This window comes from Tamandua tetradactyla, chromosome 1 (genome assembly GCF_023851605.1).
Source record: "Tamandua tetradactyla isolate mTamTet1 chromosome 1, mTamTet1.pri, whole genome shotgun sequence".
NCBI classification, from domain to species: domain Eukaryota; kingdom Metazoa; phylum Chordata; class Mammalia; order Pilosa; family Myrmecophagidae; genus Tamandua; species Tamandua tetradactyla.
In genome coordinates this window covers 202,617,713-202,644,888 of record NC_135327.1, presented here as the reverse complement: position 1 = coordinate 202,644,888, position 27,176 = coordinate 202,617,713, and the positions used below count along the sequence as shown (strand labels likewise).

Below are 27,176 nucleotides of genomic sequence, written 5' to 3'. Positions count from 1 at the left end.
ATGATATTAGCTGTGGGTTTTTCAGATATGCTTTTTATCATGTTGAGAAAGTTTTACTTCTATTCCTGTCTTTCAAAGTGTTTTTTATTGAGAAAGGATGTTGGATTTTGTCATATGTCTTCTCTGTGTCAATCAAGGTAAACGTGGTTTTCCCCCTTTGGTTTGTTAATGTGGTATATCACATTGATTTTCTTATGTTAAACCATCCTTGCATACTTGGGATAAAACCCTCTTGATCATGGTGTATAATTCTTACAATGAATGTGCTATTGGATTTGATCTGAAAGTATTTTGTTGAGGATTTTTACATCTATAATCACTGAAGAGATTAATATGTAATTTCCCTTTCTTTAGTAATTTTATCAGGCTTTGGTATTAGGGTGTTATTGGCGTCTTAGAATTGGTTAGGTAGCATTCACTAATCTTTTGATGAGTTTGAGCAGGATTGGTATTAATTCTTCTTGGAGCGATTGTTAGAATTCACTTGTGAAGCCATATGTTCCAGGGCTTTTTTTCTTGGGAGGTTTTTGATGCCTGATTCAGTCCCTTTATGTGTAATTGACCTATACAGGTCCTCTATTTCTTCTGGAGTCAGTGGTAGTTTTTTTTTGTGTGTTACTAGGAATTTATCCATTTCATCTAAGTTGTCTAATTTTATGGACTACAGTTGTTTATCGTATTTTTTTTATGACCCTTTTTATTACTGTGGGGTCAGTAATAATGTCCTGCCTCTCATGTCAGATTTTATTTATTTGCATCTTCCCCTTTTTTTCTTTGTCAGTCTAGGTAAGAGTTTGTCAGTTTTGTTGATCTCAAAGAACCAACTCTGGTTTTGTTGATTTTATTTTTTTATTCTCAATTTAATTTATTTCTGCTCTTTGCTATTTCTTTCCTTTTGCTTGCTTTTGGATTAAATTGCTTTTCTTCGATTATTTCTTTCAGGTGTGCAGTTAGGTCATTGATTTGAGCTGTTTCTTCTTTTTTAATGTAGGCATTTAGGGCTGTACATTTCCCTCTCAGCACTGCCTTTGCTGCATCCTATAAGTTTTGGTATGATGTGTTCTCTTTCATTTTTATCAATATATTTACTGATTTCTCATGCAGTTTCTTCCTTGACCCACTGATTCTTTATGAGCATGTTATTAAACTCTGTATGTTTGTGAATTTTCTGGTTCTTCACCTGTTATTCATTTCTATCTTCATTCTATTATGGCCAGAGAAAATGCTTTGTGTAATTTAAGTCTGTTTAAATTTATTGAACAGAACTTTTTTGGGACCGAACTTGTGGTCTGTTCTGGAGAATGATCCCTGAGCACTTGAGAAGAATGTATATCCTGCTTTTTTGGGGTGTACTGTTCGGCATATGTCTGTTAGATCTAGTTGATTTGTCAGATTATTCAAGTTTTCTGTTTCCTATTGATCCTTTTTTCCTTATTGATCTGTCTATTGCTGTGAGTGGTGTATTGATGTCTACAACTATTATTGCAGATACATGTATTTCTCCCTTTAGTTTTGCTAGTGTTTGCCTTGTGTATTTTGGGGCACTCTGATTATTTTATAAATTTTTATGATTGCTATTTCTTCTTGGTCAATTGCCCCTTTTACTAATATATATATATATATACTTCTTTTTCTCTAATAATAGCTTTGTTTATTAAACATCTGTTTTGCTCATTATTAGATTAGCTACATCTGTTTTTGTTTGGATACTGTTAGTGTGGAATATCTTTTCCAACCTTTCACTTTCAAACTATTTGTATCCGTGGGTCTATGGTAAGTCTCTTGTAGATGGCATATAAATGGGTCATACTTTTTTACCCATTCTGCCATTCTTTGTCTTCTGATTGGAGAGTTTATTTCATTGACATTCATTGTTATTACTGTAATGGCAATACTTACTTCAACCATTTTGTCCTTTGGTTTTTATATGTTACGTCTTTTATTGTGTTTGTCTTTTTACCCCATGAGTTTCCTTTATTGATTCTCCTCACTTTGACATTCTTCTCCAAGCCTCTCTCCTATCTTTTCCTTCCAGCCTGCAGAACTCTCATGTTAACAGATTTTTCTGTAACTCTCCTACATTTCCCCTCATGTTTGAAGGGCAGTTTTGCAGAATAGAGAATCTTTGGCAGTTTTTCTCACTCAGTATCGAAAATATACGATACCACTGCCTTCTTACCTCCATGTTTATGATGAGAAATTGGCTCCTTAGTTTTATTGGATTTCACTTTTATGTGACAAATCGCTTTTCTTTTACTGCTTTTAGAATTCTCTTTTTAACTTTGGCGTTCAACATTCTGATTAATATGTGTCTTGGTTAAGGTCTACTCACTTTTTTTTTTTTTTTACATGGACAGGCACCGGGAATCGAACCTGGGTCTCTAGCATGGCAGGCAAGAACTCTGCCTGCTGAGCCACCATGGCCTGCCCAAGGTCTATTCACATTTATTTGACTTGGTGTATGTTGTGCTTCTTGGACATGAATATCAATTTCTTTCATAAGATTTGGAAATTTCCGGCTATTTTCCCTCAAATGTTCCTTCTTTTTGGGACACACATGATGTGTATATTTGCATACTTTGTGTTGGCAGTCAATTTTTTCAGACCCTGCTCTATGTTTCCCATTCTTTTCTCTATCTGTTCTTTTGTCTATTCGAATTTGGATACTCTGTCTTCTAACTTACTGATACTTTGTTCTGCCTCTTCAAATCAGCCGTTGTAAGTTTCATTTCATCTGTGGTGTGTTTCATTCCCATAAGATCTGTTATTTTTCCTGCATGTTTTTAAATCCTTTTTTATGTTCACCTAGTAGTTTCTTACTATCCTTTATTTTTTTAGCCATCTCCTTGAATTGATTTAGGGATTTGTTTGAGCATCTTTGATTATTAGTTCCAAATTCCATACCTTCTCAACTTTTTAGTTTGCTCCTTTGGGCCATATCTTCCTGTTTCTTAATGTGGCTTGCAATTTGTTTTTGCTGGTGTCTGGATATTGTATTATTTTGGTGAGTTTACTCTGAAGATTGGATTCTTTTTCTTGTCTAAGATTTTATTATTGATTGGCTTTGTGTTAATGTTGTTGCTCTGATGCTTGGTTTGTCAGTATTACCCAGCCAGGGCAGGGCAGGGGACCAGTGAATGGGGTGCATACCAGTTCCACGTGGCCTCAGGGAGAGGGTCAGGTGAAGATGCCAACAGTCCTTTAATTCTGCTTCCCAAGCAAGAATACTCTTTTCTGCCTGCCTGCCTAGCATATAGCCCTCTTCACTCAAAAACCTCTTAGATGTCTTCCAAGAGGTGCGTTTTCTACCCCTACCAGCAGATGGCGCTCGTTGACAACCTATTCCCCTCAGCCCTCAGAAGGCAGGCTGTTCTTAGCTTTCTGCCAATTCCAGAATTGAAGTGGCATTGCCCACTCAGCTGGTTGAAACCACCATCCCCAGCACTCCAGATTTTCCAGCTAAAAGCTGAAACAGCGCTATAGTGTGTCCCTCCATGTTCTTGGGAGAGTTGACCTCCATGGCCCTCTCAGTCTGCAGCCATCCACCTGCCAAGGACTGGATATCCTGAAGCTTTTTGCCCTAAGAGTAAGGATTTATATAGTTCAGTTGTGCCCACCAGGATAATCCAAGATGATCCCTATCTCCCTATCTTAAGATCTGTAATAAATGTCTTCAAATTCCTTTTTGTAATCTAACATCATATATTCACAGATTCCCAAAATTAAGACATGGATGTTTTGGAGGGTTCACAGTGTTTACCTTGAGTCTGCAGCTGAGTACAAAGCAGGAAAGTATCACTCAAAAAGAGGAGAAAGATAAGTTAATTAAAACAGAACTCACACAAATGTTAGAATTAATAGACTAGGACAATAAAATAATTCCTACAACTGTATTCTGTATGTTCCAGAAGAACAGGAAAGATTGGTCATGTTGAGACATAGAAGATAGGAAAAAGAACCAAATTGACCTTTTAGAGATGAAAGCTGTAATATCTGACATGAAAACATACTGCATGAAACTAATAGCAGATTAGTTATTGCAGAAAGAAGTAAGTGAACTTGAAGAAATAGCAATAGAAACTATCCAAAATTAAACAAAACAAAAAGCGACAGTACATCAGTGATGTAATTATGTTCCAAAGGAGAGTTTTTTTCAAAATGGGCAGGCACCGGAAATCAAACCCGGGTCTCCAACATGGCAGGTGAGAACCGTGCCTGCTCAGCCATTGTGGCCCGCCCCCTAAAGGAGAGGTTTTAAAAGAAAAAATTTGAAAATTAATTGTAGAAAACTTTAGAAAGATATTGAAAACCATAAACCTCAATGATCCAAGAAGTTCTGCTGTTCCTGTTCACAAGAAATATGAAGAAAACTATGCTAAATGTATGATCATATTATCAAAAGCAGCAGTAATGAGAAAATCTTAAAAGCATCTGCAGGAGAAAAAAAAAAAAGACCCATTAAGTACAGAGAAGCAATGATAAGAATCACAGCATATTCTTTGTAGTAACAGTGCGAGCTGGATGACAGTGTAACCACATGGGGGTGGGGCGTGGCAAGGGGAAAGCCCTGCCAGTTTAGTTCTGTATCTAGTGAAAATATTTTTCATAAATAAAGGCAAAATAAAGACAATTTTAGATATACAAAAGCTAAAAAGTCATCACCAACAGACCTGCTCTACAAAAACTATTAAGGGAAGTCCTTCAGACAGAAGGAGATTGATAGGACATAGAAATCTGGGTTTTCAAGGGTGAATGAAGAGCACTTGAAGTAACAATTCTATGGGTAAATATAAAAGAATTTTTTATCATATACGTCTTTCTAACAGGATCCTATATTGGTTAGAATGGCTAAAATTAAAAAGAACTGTCCATACCATGTTTTGTAAGAATATGAATGAAGTTGAACAAGGCTGGTGTGAATGTAAAATAGTACAACCACTTTGGAAAACAGTTTGGCAGTTTCTTGTAGAATGTTAAATATTCTGTGTTTAACACCGGCCAAATGATCTAGCCATTCTACTCCTGTGTATTTACCCAAAAGAAATGGAAGCATATCTACATACAAACACTTGTACACAAGGATTTATAACAGCCTTATTTGTAATAACAACAAAATTAGAAACAATCCAGATGTCCATAGGCAGAGGAATGGATGCAATCCAATAAATAGATTTAATGCAATTCATACAAAGCAATGAATTACTGAAATATATCACAGTGTTGACCCAAAATAATTATGTTAGGTGATAGGAGACAGACCAAAGATTACATACTACTTCACCCATTTATATAGAATTCTAAAAAATACAATCTTATCTAAGTGCAGAATTAGTGGTTTCCTTGATATGGGAGGGAGTGGGGAGTTGCAGAAAGTAGCAATTATAAAAGGGTGTGAGAAAACAGTTGGGGATGATGGATATGTTCATTATCTTGATGGATTAACATATGTATACATATACGTATACTCTTCAAATTATGTACTTGGATGTGTGCAGTTTATTGTATATTAAGTATATCTCAATAAACTGTTAAAAATAAGTATTTTAATTTTTATATGTTCTTCATTTTGCACTGGTTCTCCATTTTACAGATCACCTTAAACCTTAAGGATTATCAGGGTTAAGCCATTTTTCTAATATGCTGCAGTGCTTTTAGGCAACATAAATTCTCATAAACTTTTCATATTCTTTAGAGATATTTGCAATTTTTATTATTGTAATCTCTAGATCTAAGTTCCGTGAGGTTAGATATCATGTTTCTACTCTACAATTTTGACTCTCCAATACCTACTTTAGTGCGGGGACTCAATAGAATAAAGAAAAGCGTTAGAATGTATAGCTTTTTTTTTTTTTAAAGGTGGGAAAATATAAAAATATTTTAGGACAATTTTTATTTTGAAAGGGTCAAATGAATTTTTTCCATTAAAATAGGTAATATATTGTTTTCTAAAAAAAAAATTGTACAGCATTTAATTTCCCGATAATATAAATACATATTGTAAAAATGTTTGAATAATAAACTGTAGATTAGTTTTATGCTATTTACCAAATGAAGTAAATCTCTAGATAGCTAAATTCTTTTTATTTGTACTCCATGTTATTCCAAAAAAGGATTTTCGGCATTTACTAAACATATCTGTTAATTTGTAACCAAAATAGCTGGAGAATAGTTTATTTTGGCTCAGTTTATTCACTGAGAATTAATATAAACTCTATGAAGTTAGAGAGTTTTATTTTTGCTCATTACATTGTATTTCCAGTGCTTTGAATAATACCTGGAAGCTAAGGTGTTGAGAGAACATCAATTGCTTGTTTTCAAAAACATTGAATAATAATTGCTTCTCCTCTTTTTGAGTGATACTTTCCTGCTTTGTACTCAGCTGCAGACTCAAGGTAAACACTGTGAACCCTCCAAAACATCCATGTCTTAATTTTGGGAATCTGTGAATATATGATGTTAGATTACAAAAAGGACTTTTTTTTGTAATACGTTGAGTTTATTCTCAGCATTTTATCTTTAATTCTTGATTTTATAAATTTTGTAACAATTATAACCACCATTTTGAACATCATTAAAACAAAAATCAGTTTTAAGTTTAGTGTTTTGCCTACAAGGAGTATGAGATGTTGGACCAATACTTTCCCAATGACATATGTAAAATTCTTTCTTTCTAAGTCTTATATTATTTAAAATCATTGCCATTTATTGTGGTTTATAAGAGTACAGAATATACCACAAAGGGAAAAGGTTATATGAGCTTTCCTGCCTCTTTTATTTTTTCCTTTGCATTTGGAATTACTGAACTAAAACTTCCATATTATAGTGGTTTTTAAAAAAATCCCAGAAATTGAAGTCAGTTCTGCCACTTGCTGGCTGGGCAACCTTGGCAAGTTACATAATCTCTCTACCCTCTGTCATATTGGAGCGATAATGTTCTCTGCCTCATGGGATTACTGTGAAGATTAGATTAGTTAGTATATCTGTAAATCACTTAAAATAGTGCTTGGCACATAAGGGCTCAATAAATGCTAATTATTATTTTTAGTATTATTTATGAGGCTTAAGTGGGATTATGTATGTAAAATGCTTGGAGTATCTGGCATTTATTAAGTGCTCAATAAATGCTAGTGGCCTGTATGTCTAAAGAGGCTGTATCTATGGATCTCTATGTATGCTGTTTCTTTAGTGGATATATTTTTAGAGAATGAGGAAAAATCATTAGTTTTATATTAGCTTTTTCCAGTAGGAGAAGGTTACAAAGTTTAAAAAATTAAATTTAAGTAAGTAATTATTTTTTAATTTCTAACTTCAGGGCATATGTTAGATCTCTCCAAGTTCATGTTTATTTTTGCCATTGAAAGTATAGGTCTTTGATTAAAATCACAATTTACTGTGGTACTTTTCTTTGAAAAGGCCTGTCAGTATTTCTAACCTGTTTTTTTTTTTTCTTATCTCTCTTTAAAGGTTTGTGGAATCTTGCTTCTCTTTTTTCCAATCTTTGTTTATTTGTGTTGATGCCCTTTGCCTTTTTCTTTCTGGAATCAGAAGGTTTTGCTGGCCTGAAGAAGGTAAGTGAATTGTGGTTTGGAGTTAAATTTATAAAATGAAAACATAAATACCTTTCATGTTAAACTAGGAAAAGTAGGTTTTGACAACCATTTGCTTATAAATATTATACCATTAAACTATTTAAAGTATAAACCATTGAACTATAAAAAGTTTAATAATACTCAATATTAGCAATAAATTGTGATTATTGTGACTATATAAACTATAATATTAAATTACTCTGAATATCCACAATGGGAAGTCATCTTTTAGGAGTTGAATACTTTGATAGTATGTACAACTTAGTGGGGTAGTCTTTTATACATTGGGTAAACCTGAATTATAATAGCTGTTATTTCTTTCTTAAGGAAATTACTCATTTAATTTAGAGTATGACATGAAATTCTAAATATTTAAAAATATATCTTGATGTAAAAGTTATTTTTCAGCCAATGTTTTCCAGATAGTAGCATGCAGTAAGGTCAAACATTCTCCCATTAGATGTTTGAATTCCCAGGATACTGTGAATTACTGATCCTAGGGTTAGATGTAGGCAAGTTGGGAGATTTTGCAACAGCATCTTAAAAAATTAATGACTTAATTTGTGGTAATAACGTAATCTACCGCTAAATATAGTATTTAAAACTGAAAGCACCTAATTTTCTCTTTATTGCACGTGGAGATTTTTGTTGTGCATATTTGGAATGTAATGTAAATATTTAAGTAGTTAATACTTTCTGACTGACTTTTAAACTTGACAAAATATGTTCAAATATTGGAGTTTGGCTGTAGACATATTATGCCTTTTACAATTTTAATTCTATTTCTGTTGTGACATATGGGGTGAAAGTGGGTCTGTGTATCTTATTTTTGAATAATTTTATAAAATAAATGAGATAAATTTGGCATGGAAGGTTTTAAACTGTATAAATTATTCTTATTTCTTGTTTCATATAACTTTAGCTGCGATCTTAGGAATGAAATTGTTTAATATAACACTGACAACTGCTGACATTAAACTTTAGTTGTGACACATATCAAATCTATACATTGAAGGTTGTAGTGAAAGAATTAGTGAGAGGTAATAGGTAAAATGGTATTTCAGTGGTCTTATCTTTTCTGTTTCTTAGGTATTATTAAGTGCTTTAACAGTCTGCAGCTTAAAATTAACCACTGATATAATAATTAGCTTTTTATAAGTTTACCAAGATCAAAATGGATGTTCGTATTTGGTATAAAACATTACATTAAGAAAATTGGCTTTTATGTATTGGAATTTTTTTTATCATGATGTATTATGAAGATTGGCAATTAAAATTCTTTGTCTTATATGTAATGTGAAAAAATTGTATAGTTTTAGTTTAAAAAGTTATTTGTTTGTAATTTCTTGAGGAAAGTCTTATTGCTGAAAGGGATTTAGTTCAACCTGTTCTTTTTTTAAATGTCCTTTTTAAAATTGATGTTTATTATGCAATCACATACTGTGTCATCATCCAAAGTATACAATCAGTGATTCACAATATCATCATGTAGCTCTGCATTTATCATCACAAGTGACTTTTTTTGTGAAAAATAACATATATGTAAAAAAAGCAATAAGTTTCAAAGCGCATTGCAACAATTAGTTGTAGAACAGATTTCAAAGTTTGGTATGGGTTTTAATTCCACATTTATAAGTTTTTACTACTAACTGTTCCAAGATACTAGAGATTAACAAAAATATCAATATAATGATTTAGCAGTCATACTTATTTATTAAACCCTACATTCTCTGTATAACTGCACCATCACCTTTGATCTTTTCCCCACTCTTTAGGGGTATTTGGGCTATGCCCATTCTAGTTTGTTCATGATTGAAGGGGCTGTCGATAATATGGGATAGCAGATGGAACTAGTTGATGTTCTGGAGACCCTGGCCCCTCTGCATTTCAGGATTCAACCTGTCTTTTTTTTTTATAAGGAGAAAAATGAGGCCCAAAGTTATTGAGTTGTCTAAGGATCATACATCTAAAATAGCAGAACTAGAACTAAAACGCAAGGTGGCTTCTGACTTTCCAAAAGTCTTTGAGTACTTACATATCAAAGTATGGTAAGCACAGTTAAAGCCAACAAGTTAGATGAGATGGCAAAGGATAAAATATGGAGGGAGAAAAAAAAGAGCACCATAAAATGCTGGCAGAGGAAAATGAACAAGGAAGAATTCTGAAGTGGGGTTTTAAGCATGAGAATAGGAGAGTGATCTTCCAGAAGCCAATAGAAAAGAGAGTTTCTAGGAGAAGGTTCTGCATTGTTTAGAAGGAGTTGAAAAGAATGAACAATGAGAAGGAACAAGGTCATTAGAGATGTTTGAGAGAGAAATTTCTGTAGAATTTTAGAGTCAAAACTTTTAATGGATATTCATTCATTTGAGAAACCATTATTAAGCACTTACTAAGTAATAGTTACTATCATAGGAGCCTGCCAGAGACACGAATGAAAAGACAGGATTCCTGCCTTCATGGAATGCACATTGGGAGAAATTAGAGATTCAAATAAATAGGATGTAGTTTCATGAATTTTTCTACCACAAGGTACCGTGGGGAGCAGTAAAAGGAATGAATATCTTCATGTCTAGGGAATCTGGGAAGGCTTTATAAGAAGAGGCCAATCTGGGCTTAATCTGAGGTTTGAAGGATGCGCAGGTGTTTGTTACATGTGTGTGGCATTCCAGGCTTAAGCAAAAGCATGGAGTTCTGATTGTATTAAGGAAATGACAAGCAGTTTGGTATGGCTAATGCTTAAATATATAGTAGGAAATGGTGAGAGATCAGGGTGCACAAGGGGCTAGTCATGGTCAAATCATGAAGGCCTTGAATCCTCTGCACTGTAGGTTAGATTTTATGCTATAGATAACAGGGGCTTGCAAAGTATTTTTGAAAAATTGCATCTTTTGTTGTATTTAAATTTGTTAGAAATAAATACATATTTCAGCTTGCCATGTTGATGTTTGCTTTAAATATGTTTTCTGTTTTTCTCACCTCTACCTCGTTGTGTAATCTTACCAAATGTAAAAACAGGTAGGAAACTTTTATCTCACTGTTAAATATATTTTCATATTTGATATTATAGGATTATGTATTTAATTTCTACTTTTTATAAAATTCTTAATTATTGATTATTTTAAGAAATAGTGTATAATATGGACAAACCCTTTGTGCTCCAATTATTTTCTTCTCTTCTTGTGAACTACAAGCAAGGAAAGGGGCTTGCTAAATCTATTGGAACAGGATTAGCAAGCATCTGTAGAATTAAAAAAAAAAAACTGACTCAAAAATCCAGTGACATGCTAGTTTTCTCATGTTACCCTTTAAAGACTTAAGGTCAAAAGGAGAGTTTAACTTGAGGAATTAAATTAACGAAGAAGGTAATTAAAGATATTTTGCATCTATATTTTTTCAGCAATTCTTCCCTCTAAATTTTATTTCTAATCTCTCTGTACACTATTAAAAGTATATTTTCCTCTAAGCCCATCCTTGACTAAGTTAATCTCATGCTCAAAGTCTCTCAAGGGTCACCAACTGCATTTCATGACTTTATATGGGAATGAAGTGTTGAATGAATATAGGATGTAATGGACATTTTCAATCCAATCAATTTCCAATCACAGCAAAGGATTTGAAAAAGAGGGCAATAGGTAGGATTCCGGGATAATTATCATTTATTTCACTTTGGAAGTAAGGTAGGGTAATGAGTAAGGAGTTGTAGAATCCACATTATAGAATTCAATCTTTCATGCTATTAAAGGAAGGACAGAGATGTGGTTGTAGCTTGAAGGTAGAAGAGGCAGAATTATTTTAAAGTCAGAAAGTCTGACTATATAGGGTATGCTGAGGAGAAGGGACCAATAGAAGAGAGATAGAACATACAAAGGTAAAATAATTTGGCTTTAGAGTCAGACTGCCTGGGAACCATGGGGAATTTACTTAATCCATTTAAACCTCAGGCTTTCTTTCTGTAAGTGGGTATAATAATTATATTTACCTTACTTAGTGGTTTTGAGAATCAAATGTAATGAGATTATTCTGGTAAAGTATACAGCCCAGGACTCGGCTATGTAAATCCTCGCCATTATTACCATTGTACTAAAGGTAGTCTGTAAATTTATTTGACTATAATAAATTTTTAGAAAATATCAGTTACGTGAGATTATCAGAAAGCATCTGATTATAGTATAGCCAGCTCTTAATTATTCACATATTATTGTCTCAGGCAGTTTTAAAATTCTGAATTAATATTTTCCCATTTTGAAATGACATATACTGGAGCTCTAAAGATGACATAATTTGAAACAAACTTGCTTGAAGATACAATGCATTCTAGACTCTAGGAGAATCATTTACAAAGCTTTAAAATCATGGCATGTTATTTTAAAATATTTGTATTTTTCAGTTTTAAAATCAATCACATAAAATTTGAAAGGATAATTAAAGCTCTGTTTAGTTGTCTTAATGTGTAAAATATGTTTGAGCTTTTTAATGTTATGCCTTTCTGTAATACAGTATCATTTGATATTTACTTATGTAGGCTCTAAATGACAATGTTTCTTGAGATATATAGTTCTTTACACAATATTGTAGGTTATATTAGAATTATTAACATTGCCTGCTTCATTGAAATTAATGTTATGAGTGATCACAGTCATTAAAATATTTAACATAGTTAGCTAGCAAAATATATTTATGTATATTCCTTTAAAATTATTTGCTCATTGATTAAGTTTGACTCATCCTGGTTCCTAAGTGATATTGAAGAGAGGTTAGAAAACACTTCTAATTGATAGATTAAGTAATTTGAGTAATGACAACCTCGTAATGTAGTTAAGTTAAATATCCGTTTTATTTTAATTTTTTTTTTCTTTAACCACCCTCCTGGTATGTGTTTTACTATGTCTAAGTCTGGTGTATTCTCTAAATGGCATATGGTCCCACCATACTCCCATTGATTCCCTTGGGCAATCGATTTTAAAACAGCTCCTTGCATTTTGTGCTGAGATGCGGAAATTGGCCACTAGGCATGGGCGGATGTAGAGCTTGAATTGAAAATCAAATTAAGCAGAATTCTCTACTTAGTTTTTAATTAAACCACTATGTTAATTCAAACAGGACATTTTAGGCCTGGGGGGTTGACTATGTCCTTTTAAGGGCCTTAAATAGCCTTTCTTCTCTCTCCTTACTATGGCGTATGTTTCTGTTTTATTAGGACCATCTCCTTGCTATTCTTTCTTTGTAATTCTCAAATGTGAGGTATATAAATGGTTTTGAAAGAGTAAATTATTTTTAGTAAGAAGGTAACTTTTAACTTGGAACTCTAACTTGTTGTCAGCTGTTAAATATATTTCAATTACCTATATGCATTGTATAGTGCCCTATGTATGTTCGTATGTGTTTGATCTTGACCACATGTTTACATCTTAATTTTCCAACCCTGGTAAAAAAGGTTGCATCTTCTAGTTTTTGTTTATTTTGTTTGTGTGGATACTTTCTCCGGTTTTTTAAAATTTACTGGTCACTATCAGTTTTATACCAGAGTACTTGTCTTAGGGTTAGGCAGGCATCTGTTAATAATGCTAGTGCTTGTATCACTGCTCAGATCAGCTGTAAAGTTTTCTCTCCCCACTTTACCTCAAAAAAAAGACTTCTAGATTATCTGAATTAATGTCAGAAAATGCTTTCCAACTTCAGAATGAGTTCTGAAGTATAACCGTGGGTCAATGTTTAAATGGAATTAGGAATGTATTTGTTTCATATATTTTAGCATTTTACTTTGAATAAAATATTATGAAGAAAAGATTTAATAACTTAAGGAAAGTGACAAAAAATTACCATGATGGTTACATAGGTAATGACAGATTAATTCATAAACCAAAGATTTTTCTGGGAATAAATTTATAATGTACCTCACCTTTATCTTTGACTTGAGATCATGGCATAAAATTTAGCATAAGTGGCAGCAACATCCTGACCAATTACCCAAACTATCCAGACATCCCAAAATGTTCAGAACATAACACACGGTCTGTAGGATTAAGAGGTTAATTCCTATAACTTCAAACAAAGTGCTTGATAATAAAAGCAAAAAGTACAAAATTTGAGGTAACTTCCTTTCTTAATTAATTAGACTGACCAGGTGGAAGCGAAGAGTTCTGTGCTGGTGCTTGTAATGTCTATAAAGCTGAGCAACATGACAGCACAATAGAGGAGGAACAAAGATTTTTTTAATATGTTTCTATCCTGTGTCACAGTTTGAAATTGTCCTGGTTTATGTCCCTTTTGGCAAACTTACATAAAAGTGACCTTGTACTGTATTTTATGACCAGATGACTTTCCCCCCCACCCAGTGACTAATTTGTATCAGGCCTCCATCTTAAAGAGACACAGAAATGAGTAGGAAGTCCAAGCCTCTTTGTCTCAGTAGCTTTCATTGCATTCTTTCATTATTTTTGCTCGTTTTTGCCACTGATCATCCATAAATTGTTGGAAATGAGTGAGTAAGGAAGTGCTGCTTAGTGTTAGTGGCACATGCGCATATTTGGCATGGTTTTTGTGGGTGAGAGGAAATCGCATACAAAAAGGAAAACTCCTGCTGGGAACCTTTCAAGGAAATTTAACTTGGGTCACGTTTTGATCTTGGTGTTTAGTACAGAAAATGGAATCATATCTCACTATTGTTATGTGTTAATTTGATTTTCTTAACACCTTCAAGAAAAAAATCATTCAATAGTTTATTAATAGAACCTCTCCACTCTCCCCCAAGAAGGTCCCCTAGGTTTCTTAGGAATAACATAGAAAATTGATCGATTATTTTCAAAACAGCCTATTCTGGTAGTGTTGTTATAATTGAGGTTCCTTTTTGAATTGTTATACTACTGTACAAAGCGTGGTTATGACAGTGTAAAATGATCATTTCAAACATTGAAGCTTTGCATATAGGATCTCAGAGAAAGAAATAGAAAAGTATTATTTTTGAGAAAAAGAGTAAATACATTTATTTCATTAAAAAATTATTTATGGACATTTTGAATTAAAAATCGGTTTATGAAATCACATTAATTTTGTCAGCTATTGTTAATATTATTGCATATTGGAGTGAGCTAAATTATCACTTGAATTACAATATCTGTTATAAAACTGTAGTTTTAAAAATATATTATTACTCAGTTTCTGTATACTTTGTGATAGTATGATAATTTGAATTGAATCACTTATAGTACTTTCATCGTTCTCTCCACTTATAAAAATATTGAGGAACTTCCATATGTAAGGCTTTTATTTGCATGATAGTACAATGCCAAAAACGTGAGCTTTGGAGTATGAAAGACTTAGATTTAAATCCTGACACTTCTGGTTACAAACTATAACTCTGGACAGGTTTCTTAGTGTCCACATCTGTAAAATGGTGTTAACGGTACTTACCTCATAGGATTGTTGAGGAACTTAATTACTTTATTTAACTTTTTTGTAAATAGCGGTTATTACTAGGTGTTCAAATGTACCAACTATGTGAAATTTGGTAATGAAACATTAGGGAAATTTGTATAGGATTATTTTTATATATAATAGCAAAATGATATAAAAATTACATTGGTGTTAATATATCAGCTTTTATTTATTTATGTTTTGAAATAGGATCTGTTTTATCTTATAGAATTCAGTTTTTTTTTAAAGTAGGTATTGTGTTTAGTAGGTAACTAAACTTCGAACTTTGTTGTTTTATATGATGATTAAATTACTACCCAATGTCTCATAATCTAGGTCTCTTCATGAAATGAGGAAATGTTTTGGTAGGGATGAAATAAAAAATAGCCAAGTTCAGATTTTAGAGTAAATTATATTTTCAATTAAATTGGTTCTAATACTTCCAATATTTATGAAATAATTTTATAGAAATAATCATTTCAATTAATCGCTTTTCCAAAACTTTTTTTTGGGAATTAAAAACTGCCCATTCTTCATTGGAATCAACTTTATTATTATTATTTTTTGGCATGGGCAGGCTCTGGGAATCGACCCGGGTCTCCAGCAGGAATGAACTTTGTTTGAAAGTGAAATTAAATGTTAGATTTAATGCTTATTAGAGAGCTTCTTATGTAATTATGGTGCCCAATAGAAAAGAGCCCACCAAAAAAGCTTGAGTTTAGATTGTTAAAATGTTATATTTATATGGCATTTAAGCTTTTATTTATTTGTCTTTAAAATCATTCATTTAGCATGTCACAGTGTTAATGCTCTGATCGTTATATAACTGTTTGCCACTAGATAGTTGAAACTTGGTTTATTACTTTACAATAATGGACAGTTATTTAGTTCATTAGTGTACCAGAAGTAAAAGTTATTTATTCAGATACATCAAAGATAGTGGGATTGTTTGATAATTTTGACATTAGATAATATTTTAAGTTGAGAAATATCTACTTGGTTTAAAAACTTAGGTCTTCAATAATCATAATATTGAAATATTTGTTGTTTTGCCCACTTTGTGTATAAGGAAAGAAAATTCTCATCTAGAAAGGAAAGTTCTTGGTGTCTGGAGTGACTGAATATTAAAAAAAATATTTTTATTGACAAAATAACATACATACATATAAACATTCCATATATAGTATACAGTTAGTGGCTCACAATATCATCACATATTGCGTATTCATCACGATGATCATTGGAGTGACTGAATTTTAAAGCAGCTGAAATACTAAAATATCTTCTGTAAGCAATTAAAAGGTTAGCAGGCAAAACTGAAAATATAAAGATATATCAACAACAGAAAAAGTTAGAATTAAATGTACTGAAATGATTAGTTTTATAGGAAACATTTTTCCTAAATGTCTTTCTTGGAATATAAAGAAAGCAGAAATATTAAATTGTGCTATAATTTTAGACTTAAATATTTTTACTCTTTCATATTTTAATTTGGATTATTTGATATATAACATTTCTCTTTACGTATTAATTATTGAGCATTAATAGTTTTTATAAACAGTGATTTTTTAAAATAAACGAGGAAGGGCTTTAAAAATTTTCTAAAACCTTTTTTGGAATATCAAAGACTTCTCTGGTCTTTAATGTTTTTTGGTTCCCTTTTTAGATGCCTGGAGTTAAGTTATATGTCTGATTTATTGTTTTAGAAGAAACTTAAAGTGCCTTATGTTGTGACAAGAATTTACCATGTTGTATAATTCAAAAATACTTTGGTATTTTGAATAAGATTTCTCTTCTTTTTTACTATTACCTTAGTTCAGGCTTTGTAATTCCATGCTTGTATTATTTAAGCCACCATCCAATGGTTGTTTCTTTTAGTTTCATTACCATATGACCCAACTTCTGTATTGCTTTCTATTGTTATTTTCTTAAATATAAACTATAACTCTGGACAGGTTTCTTAGTGTCCATATCTGTAAAATGGTGTTAACAGTACTTACCTCATAGGATTGTTGAGAGACTTAATTACTTTATTTAACTTTTTTGTAAGTAGCAGTTATTACTAGGTGTTCAAATGTACCAACTATGTGAAACTTAAATATAGTTCTAACTTAAAATAGTTCTAGCTATTTCTGTAACTCAGCTCCATAATATCATTTGATGGCTTCTTATTGTCAACAAATAGTCTAAAATCTGTAATGCTACATATAAAATTTTTTGATAATTTGGCTTCAGGCTTTCTTTTCAGATACAGTTTTTCCTAGGCTTTCCTACTTACCTTTTGCTGTATCTACATTAGCTTTTCACCTTTACCCAGAACATAAAATATACTTTCCCCCTCCATGTCTTTGTACAATATTGTACATCTTGAAGCCCTACTCCTCACGTCTCTGCCTGGTGAAATCCTATTAAGTGTACATCCTGGGTACTTTCTCTCCAGTGGGCCTTCTTTAATTGTAACCTTCATTGTCCTCCCATGGTAGTGATTAAAATTCTATCATGATTGTTTGTTGATATGCTTTTTTTTTTCTTATTTACCTTTGTATTCCCAAGTATGTATACTTAGCATACCACAGACAGATCTTCTGCAGAGGCAATAGAGTATGAAAAATAAGTACTCTCGTAGGTCCCTATTGATTTTATCACAAGGGTTAGATTTCGAAGTGCTTCAATATAGCCCTTTCCTGAAGTGGGATGGTGATGGGTCCATCCACTCTTATCTTGAAGAATGTGAAATTTTAGGACCTCGACATAAAAAGAAAGCAATGAGATTTTACATTACTTTGGTACAATTTAGTATGTTACTTCAGAACCTTCTGGTTACATTGTAAGGAGGTTCCTTATGAATGAAGTGAGTCTGTATAGCACCCATAGCTTTGTTTATAGGACCAAATCTCCTCCCAACCCCATGCTAATTCTTTAGCCGGTTCATTAAAGACTTAGATCCTCTAGCTGCTTAGTTCTGGTATTTAATATGCTTGAAATGAGCCATGAAGCATACTGTTCCTCCTAATTTCTGGTATGTTTGCTCATCCTATAGAGCTGATACTGTTGGTTTCTTTGCTGTTTGGAGCTAGGCCTAAACCCTAGCCTGTTTGACTGGTCTTTGCCCCTTTACATAAATCTCAATTGTTTTCTTCTTCCTGGTCTTCCAGGAAGACTATTATTCCTGCTCATCCCCCTGGAGGGCAGTTATACAGCATAATTTTCTCCTGTTTTTTTATTCCTATCCTTTCTTCTCTAATGGTCTAACTGAAGTCTAGCATACCTTATAGCTTGGCACTGTCATCTTTTTTTCTCTGCATCCTAAGTATTACTGAAGATTCATGTTTACTTAGTATTTTATTGTTTTTAAGATATTTTTCTCTATTTGATGTCTGTAAATATTTGAGAAGTAATCAAGGAATGCTTTATTGTACATATTATATAGATAATGTCTTGAAGCCTCAGTTTTCTTATGAAATTCCAGGTTACATAGTAAGTGGCTGAGCTAGTATAAGAACCCCAAGAGTCTTTTACCCTATGTTAATATTTACCAACCAAGGAGTCCTCAAATTTCCTTGAGTTTTTAAGTGTTTCTACAGTTCAGTTCTATAAAGATACTGACTCATACTGTTTCTATTTTTTAAAAACTCAGTCAGTATACTTTTTTCTTTAAACAAAACATGTTAAGAGCCTTTGAATGTGTATTTAGTTGAGTGTTCCAGGTTTAATAGATATGAGATGAGCATACTCATGATTCTATACTTGATTTATTACTCAGCTGAATACCACAAGTTGCAGTTGGTGGTTTTGAGCTATATATATCTTACGTTTTTAAAAATTCTTAGTCTTAGATTGCCTAACAATCATAGCAAATGATTGGTTAAATACAGTAAACATAAGGGACACTAATGTTTAAATCCAAGGTAGTGAAGAGTTTAATAATAATACAAATATAATAAATATAAATAATAACTTTGCAGAGCTGCCCAGTTAATCATCACAGATCTATAACACATCAAGATGTTTCTAGAACTTCAAAATTAATACTAAACAGAGAAAGTATAACAATATCTAATTTGAATTTATTGAAAGAAGACAGTTTGGGCCTACAATGTTATTTATTGAGAAACAGTTGTAAACAAGTGCCTGAAATCTTGCTTACTTCAGGATTTAGAAATAAAATGTCAAAAATTTTAAAATGCAGTTTTTAAAGAGCTCAGAATGTAAGAGCAAAATACTGTATTTGTAATGCATAGAGTAATTTTATATTTTAATATAACCCACACAATCATATAACAATCAAGTTTTGTGTGGGTTCGCTGATTATATGATGTTTGTGGTCAGGTTATGAGTTTTCCGCACACAATTTAAAGGAAATTAAATAGCACTTGTCACTGCTAAATAGGACTATGTAAAAAATTTAGGTAAATAGCAAGTGTCCTATATTAATAAATGCCTAGATAAATCTTCAAGAAAGCAAGAAAATCTGCAAGGAACAAAACAAGAACAAAAAGTTCAAGTAATAGTGAATGTGTTGCCATGGCTACCCCAGGAGCAGGGCAGTGAGGTAGGTACAAGGGAACAAGACCTTCAGTTTTTAAAAAATGAGATGTTAAGCCCAGTTCTGCTGGGAGCTGGAACTGAGGCCCTATGAAAAGCTGGGGTCACTGAAGGGCTATGCACTCAGCAAAAGGGCAAACTCGTTTAAACATAGATAAAACATACATGCACACCTTGCCCCCTGATACAGGAAAACTCTTTCAGCCTTAGCTCTGGGTAACAGAAGGTTTTCCCTGAGGATTCATCCATAGATCTATCCTTTCCAAGAGTTTGGGGTTCATATATTTATGACCTGCATTGTTGGTAAATCCCTAAGCCAAGAAATTAGCATAATATTTTTCAAAAGTATTGTATAATCATTTTAACCTAATATATGATACTTAAGTAAATTTTAATTAAATGTGGCTTATATAACTATAGTATAAAAGCTGTTTTTAGGAAGTTGATAAAATATAATTTAAGGTTCATAATACATACAATATTTTGATTTGGTCCTATTTAACAGTGTCGTATGCTGTTTAATTTCCTTTAAATTAATTGTATTAGAAAACTCATGACTTGACAACAACCATCATCTTAATCAGGCCCAAACAGAACCTGATTTAATTTATGCTAGTTTTTCTAAATTTTTATCCTTAAATATTTCTTAGACATTTAATATTGAGTTAGTTAAACTGTTACCATCACCTCAAAGCTAGGGGGATTAATATAGTTGGTTCTATTTCAGCTGCCTTTTCCATGATATGTTACAAAGATTTACTGTTTAATCTATCTGTAGCTAATTTTGTGAAATGATTAATTAGAGTAGATCTACATTAATTTTTTTGTATTTTGCTCTTCAGTTATTTTGTAATAATTTTTCAATAATGTTGGCCTTACCTATTATTTTTAAATATTATGTTAAATTCTTACATATAATTAGACACATTTTGGGGCTTTTTTGGGAAGAAGAGGTGGCTTTTTGACGATACATTTGGAGCATCTGCAGTCACTTCTAACTCTTTTCTTATTGTTCTTATTTTCTTTGTGTACTTTTAGTCTATAATTTCCTCTGGGCCATAGATTTTATCCCATCTATTTTCTGTCTTTTAGGAATTTCTCAACATTGCTAATCTGCTGATGGCACTCTTATATTCTAGCATCATTCATTTATTCACTTAATATTTATTGGCCGTTATTGTATCCTGGGTACTGTTGTAAGTGCTAGGGACTGCAGGTTATATATGTATATATGTCATTTGTGGCAAAAAGTTTGTGTTTAATCCATCATCTTGAACCAGTATCTCTGATCCCTCTTCCTTTCTATTAGCTTTACTGTTTCTTTATCTAGGACATAGTAGTCATTCAATTATTTGTTAATTTAATTTTATTTTTTGGTATCTCCCTGGCCTTATTTCCAGATCTGGGGGGAAGGGGGTAATTAATGAACCTTGCTTGATTCTGTTCATATTACTTCTGCAAATACGGGGCCCAGGTTTTTTCTTTTGGCCTTTACGCTTTAGCTTTGTATCTGTTTTGGACTTTCATAAGCTTAATGTTCTATTTGAGGAAGATCTTTTCCAGTCAAGTGTTCAGAAGTTTCTTCATGAGATTTCAAGATGATTTCTACAAATTTACGAGTCCTTCTGAATGTATCTTTATTTCAGCATCCTGAAAGTTTAATTTCTCTATGTCTTATTTGGCTTACATGAAGCATACTTACTAGGCTGATGATGGTTTTGGCAGATTCTCTTGTGCATCTTAACTTCTGTCTGTTCTTCGTTAATTTTTTTTTATTTCAACTTAAACAATTTTGTAGAAACTCAGTTAACCCCCAAAACTATTTTGTGTCATTCCAAATTACCTGTCAACATTTATGCTTGGATTATTATATAATTGGTTCTGTGTATATTTTATGTCCTTCTTATATTAATAATTATTTCATTTATATATATTTTCTGTTATCAGGAAAAATTGTCCAAGACTTGGAAATGGGCAAAAGAGGTTACAGGGTGTTCTTTCAGTGGAATACTGGGCATTCTGTAGTGAATTCTTGGGCTTCTGTCAGGATGTGTACCTTTGACTGACTTTCTATTGACCAGGCTATTTTACATCTCTATGGGGTAGAGTTTGCTTGTAGAGAAACTAATAGTAATGTAAATTAATTTTGTCTGATAGAGATAAAATTCATTTCAGCCCTGTACAAAAAGATAACCCCAAACATTTAATTTTATCCCATAGGATATTAACCAATTTTGCATCTATTAGAAAATTAATTTTAGTTTTACTGATTGTCTGTATATATCTCTGTTCATCAGATTCTCCTTTGAACTTGTTTTAACAAAAATTAAAACCATGTGGCTCTGCTGCTAAAGGATATAAGGAATGGTAAGTACCAGGGGCTCAACAGGGGAGCTGCAGTCTGCAAGCAATAGTAACATTTGCCATAGGCTAAAGTAGTAAATGTGGGTCCCGGTGGTATAAGAGTCAAGTAAATACATATAAGCTTCCACTAGGATGCAACCTACTAAGACATCTTACTCAGGACTAGATCCTGCCTGTTGTCCACTATCATCAGTGGCAGGAGGTGAAAAAGAATAAGCACGACAGGAATTCTTAAATACAACGATGAGCAAGGAATCAAAAGATAACTGAATATCTGACAAAGTCCAACACTGAGAGGCAGCCAACTCAATGTGAGAATTTTCAGAGTTAATGGACAAAAAGACTTCTGATAATTATAAGAAAGATTCTAGAGGCTATTATGTCCTTGAAAAAGAATAACCAGTATCTTGGAAATACAGTGTAGCAAAAGAATAAGCTACAAGAATGGAGTGTTGTCAGCTTTCTTTCCTGTACCTGATTCCGTCTTTGAAGACTTAAGTTTTAGCAAGTATGGTTTTTAAAACTGTGTCCAACTTCTGGCAGTATGGCAGACCTGAAAAGCTCCCCACCACAAAATACCTAGAAATGCAAACATTTCTCAATGAATAACATACAGGCCTTAACTCTGCTCCTACTCTACTCAGAATCACCCTCATTGCTTGCCTGAATTACTGCACTACCTTCCTACCTGGTTTCCTGGCTTGTGCCCTTGCTTTCCTGTAGTCTGTTATAAATAGATAAATGGAGCAATTCTTTTGAAACATAAATCAGGTCATGTCATTCTTCTACTCAGTAGCCTCCAAGGGTTCCTTCTACCTCTTTTTCATTCTTAGTAACAGTCCAAACAGTTAGAAGACAATTCTCTATGGGTCTCTCATGTTTTGTACATCTGGTGAGCAGAGGCACTGTACTATCTTTTCAAGAGTGTTATAATTAACAGCCTTGAAAGAGAGTGTCTCCCTCTGGAGCAAAGGGCGTATTTGTTTGCTGCCTAGTATAAGAGAGATAAACTCTCCCTCTAGGGCAAAGGTTAAGTAGGTTTGCTTATAGCCCCTTATAAAAGATTGGGATTTCCTAAGTGTAGTGGTTTGAAACTGTATGTTCCCCAGAAAAGCATGTTCTTAAAACTAATCCATTCTTGTGAGTGTAAATCTATTGTAAGTAGGACTCTTGATTAGGTTACTTCAATTAAGGTGTGGCCCAGGGTGGGTCTTAATCCTCTTACTGGAGTCCTTTATAAATAGGATGACTATAGAGAATATGAGAAAGCCATGGAAGCATGAAGCTGAAAGCAATGAAACCTGAAGAAAAGGGAGAGTCTAGCAGATGCTGCCATGTACGTTGCCATGTAACAGAGTCCAGGGTTGCCAGTGTTGCCAGTTGCTAGCCGCTGGTCTGCAGGAAGAAAGCAGCACCTTGATAACACCTTGAGTTGGACATTTTAACAGCCTCAAAACTGTAAGCTTGTAAGCAATACATTCCTATTATGGTATTGGCTTTGAGTGGCTTTCTAAACGAAAACACTAAGCTTGAGGTTCCTCACCTAAGATGGAAAATCGTGAGTACATCATGTAGGACTGCTCCATGTTACTCCCATGGGACCTCAGGGCAAAGGGATCATGACGCTTATAATGCTTTCTGCATAATAAAGTCCTTTGTCTCTAACTCATGAACTTTGTATCTTCTGACAGCAGATATGAAACTGTGGCAGACTAACTTGTTAGCTTGCATGGGGAATAAAATTTCAAATTCTTCATGGTTTTTGACCTTTATGGCACTTTTCAAAGGTTCTACCCAATGTGGTTCCTGTTATTCATCTGACACCATTTCTCTCCTTTCATTCCTTCTCTTTGGGTACACTGGCCTTCTTCCTAGTTCTTGAATATGGCAGGTTTATTCCCATCTCAGTGCCCTTTTACTTTGTGATTTCTTTACATGGAATGGAAGGCAGAACTTGAAAGTGAAGAACTTGGACATTTATTAGAGGAGATTTCCAAGCTAAATGTGAAAAGTGCAGCCTGGCTTCTCTTTGCTGCTTATAATAAAATGAGAAAGGAAAGAGCTAAGCTGAGAAATTAACTTGTGGGCACAAAGAAACAAGAAAGTGATGGGTTAGGCCCCTGTGAACTACATGCAAAGCCAAGAAATTTTTTTTTTGTGAAATTTGTATGAACTGAACCACTGCCAACCTGAACTAAAAGGGACTGAGAAGGAAGAGATTGAAGAAAGAATGACTTCAAGGGTAAAATCATGGAAACTGAGATCTGGACTAAAGAGATAGCCTTGGGCAAAGAGAGTGGGTCCACTGATGTGTGTGGAAAGGTCAGGGCCACCCCTGTGCTTAGAGGGGGCAGGTCATCTGTCTGGTGCTTGGATGGGACAAGCCTTCTGCCCTGCTGTTTAGGAAGAGCTCCACCATTCCAATGTTCGGAGAGAGTGGGGCCTGTGACGTGGGAATTGTGGAGAGCCTCATCACCAGCCCAGTGCTTGGAGAGGGTGGGCTTGTGCCCCAGAATTCAGGGAGAGCATGGCCGCTAACTGAATGCTCCATGCTTGGAGAGAATGCAGCCTTCACCTCAGTGTTGAGGGAGAGTACAGCTGCTGTGCAATCACTTGGAAGGGGTGAAACTGCTGTTCCTTTAGGCCTGGAGGACAAAGCATCCAGTTATGGATGACTCTCAGACTTTGAAATCTAATGGAGCTTGCCCTACTGGGTTTCAGAATTATTTGGAACCCATGGTCAGTTTTCCTTCCAATTCTTGTCTGTTGGAATGAGACTGTTTAACTTGTGTCTGTTCCTCCATTGTATAATGAAAGCAGATAACTTGTTCTCTAGGTTTCACAGGTCCACAGATGGAGGGGAGTTGTGGCCCAGGACAGATCATGCCCATAAGTGATTTTGATAAGACTTTGTACCTAGCATTGTTACTGAAATGACTTAATGCTTTTGGGATGTTGTGGGAATGAATGTATTTTGCATGCAGAATGAACATGTCTTTTTTGGGGTCCATATTTACCAGTTTGTGGTATCATTAGATCATTTATAAGAACTGCATGAACACACAGACCTTTTCATGTCTTCTCCAGATATTGTTTTTACCAATCACAGGGAAGAACACTAAGCTGGTTCCTTTGGTAAGATTAGTAATCAGTGGTGTAAGATGTCAGGTCATGTCAGATTCCATCAATTTCATCATCAAAAAGGTGTATGCATAGATTTAGCTTCAGAGACGAACGTCTACTTTGTCAAGTAATACCTTTATAATTATCACTCTCGCTCTTTTATTTTATTATTATTATTTTATTGCTATTTTAAGTACTGGCTTTGCTTTTAAGTGTTCGCCTGCCCCTGAACGCTTCAGGGACAGGCGATGGTGGCACAATGGCAAAGTTCTCGTCTGCCATGCCGGAGACCCGAGTTTGATTCCCAGTTCCTGCCCAAGCCAAAAACAAACAAACAGAAGTAGACACTTCAGGGTGGTGCAATGTTGGCTCAGTGTCAGAGTTCTTGCCTGCTGTGCCAGAGACCTGGGTTCGATTCCTGGAGCTTGCCTATGCCGAAAAAATGAAAAATAAAAAGTAGACACTTCAGCTCTGAAGTTATCAATAGGACTTCAATTTCTGGCAAGATTGGGGACCAGATACGCTTTCTACCAAAAACATATCTAAAGCATTAGATAAAATATTTAAAATCTCCCTTTAAATGCATGAGTGCACTCACCATAAGTAAGAACAACCCTAGGAACCAAAAAGAAAAAAAAAAATGAGTCCATTATACTAATTCAGAGATTGGCTGCCTTATGGGTTTTTTATGAATGCCAGGTAACCTCTTGGAATGTTGGTTTCAATGACACTGGGTGTACAGGGAATGGAAAACCTTGCATACAGCCTGTATCCTCAAAGGGCTATCCCTTCAATGAAAAAGCGAAATATGATTAAGTTCGATCCAGAGAGGGAGATTTCAAGGAATCATAATTGCCTCATTCTTGTGATATCCTTTTGAGTGTTGAAATAAATTAACAAATTTTATGTAAACCTGTATAAAAGCAATGTAAAACTTTATCAAAAGGTGTTAAAAAGATTTAAATAAATGGATATTCTGTGCTCATGAATTTTTTATATGATGATTTCAGTTTGCAAACGGATTTTTAGAATTAATGCAACTCTGATAAAAATTCACAGAGGTGTTTTTGTGGAATGTGACAAGAAGATAGTAAAATTTTTATGAAGGAACAGAATGCCAAGAGTAACCAAAATAATTTCAAAGATCAAGGTAATAGAATTTACTTTATCAAAATATAAGACTTATTAATAAGTGAGTTTCAGTAGATAAAGTATCTTGGTATTGACACAGAGATGGAAAAATTGAGCCATGTGACAGAGTAAGAGACTATTTTATAAATAAATGGAACCTTGATATATGAAATATAAAATTAAAGATCTGTGGTAAAAGGATGAAGTGTTCCATAAATGATGCTGGAATATTACTTTGCCAGTTTGAGACTTTTAGGTACCCCAGAAAATCCATGTCCTTTAATCCTCATTCAGTATTGCTGTGTGGGATCTCTTTTACTGTTTCCGTGGAGATGTGACTCACCCAATTATGGGTGGTAACTTTGGATTAGTTGGTTTTCATGGAGAGGTGTCTCCACCCATTCAAGGTGGGATTGCTTACTGGAGTCCTTTAAGAGGGAGCCATTTTGAAAAAAGTTACAGAGCCACCAGAACCAACAGAGCCCACACAGCCAGAGAGACTTTTGGAAATGTAGAAGGAAAATGCCTCCAAGGAAGCCTTATGAAATGAGGACAGAAAGCTAGCAGACTTTGCTGTGTGCCTTTCCAGCTGACAGAGGTTCTGGGCCCATTGACCTTTCTTGAATCAAGGTATCTTAACCTGAATGCCTTAGTTTGGACATTTTTATGGCTTTAGAACTGTAAACTTGAAATTTAATAAATTACCCTGTATAAAAGCCACTCCATTTCTGGTATATTTCATTCCAGCAGCTTTTAAAAACTAAAACAATTACCAGTTAAAAAGCCATTAGATTCTTACTTGCATCATTCCCCAAATGCAAACTTGGGAAATATATTTGTAGCACCATTATATGTAATTGACAGAAATGTTAGTGACCAGACTGTTTAAAACTCTTAATAGATTGTAAGAGAGAAAAGGAAATAAAAAGATACAGAGTGGAAAGGAAGAAATAAAATTGTCTATTTATGGATGACATGACATTCTACATAGACAATCCCAAGAACTCTGCA

At 33.8% G+C, this 27,176-nt stretch overlaps 1 protein-coding gene across 12 annotated transcripts in view; it reads left to right on the top strand.

The window, feature by feature from the left end:
• LMBR1 (limb development membrane protein 1) overlaps window positions 1-27,176 on the top strand; it is a 293,576-nt gene that overhangs the window by 119,165 nt on the left and 147,235 nt on the right. For 8 of the 12 annotated variants that reach the window (XM_077151251.1, XM_077151241.1, XM_077151276.1 and 5 more), the window contains one exon: window positions 7,465-7,568. The exons of 1 other annotated variant lie outside the window; for it this stretch is intronic. In XM_077151251.1, the coding sequence (XP_077007366.1) occupies window positions 7,465-7,568 (104 nt within the window). Of the gene's footprint in view, window positions 1-7,464; window positions 7,569-21,844; window positions 21,915-26,110; window positions 26,185-27,176 lie in introns of those variants that run through there. 3 more of the 12 variants (XM_077151293.1, XM_077151321.1, XM_077151329.1) reach the window with 3 other exon arrangements.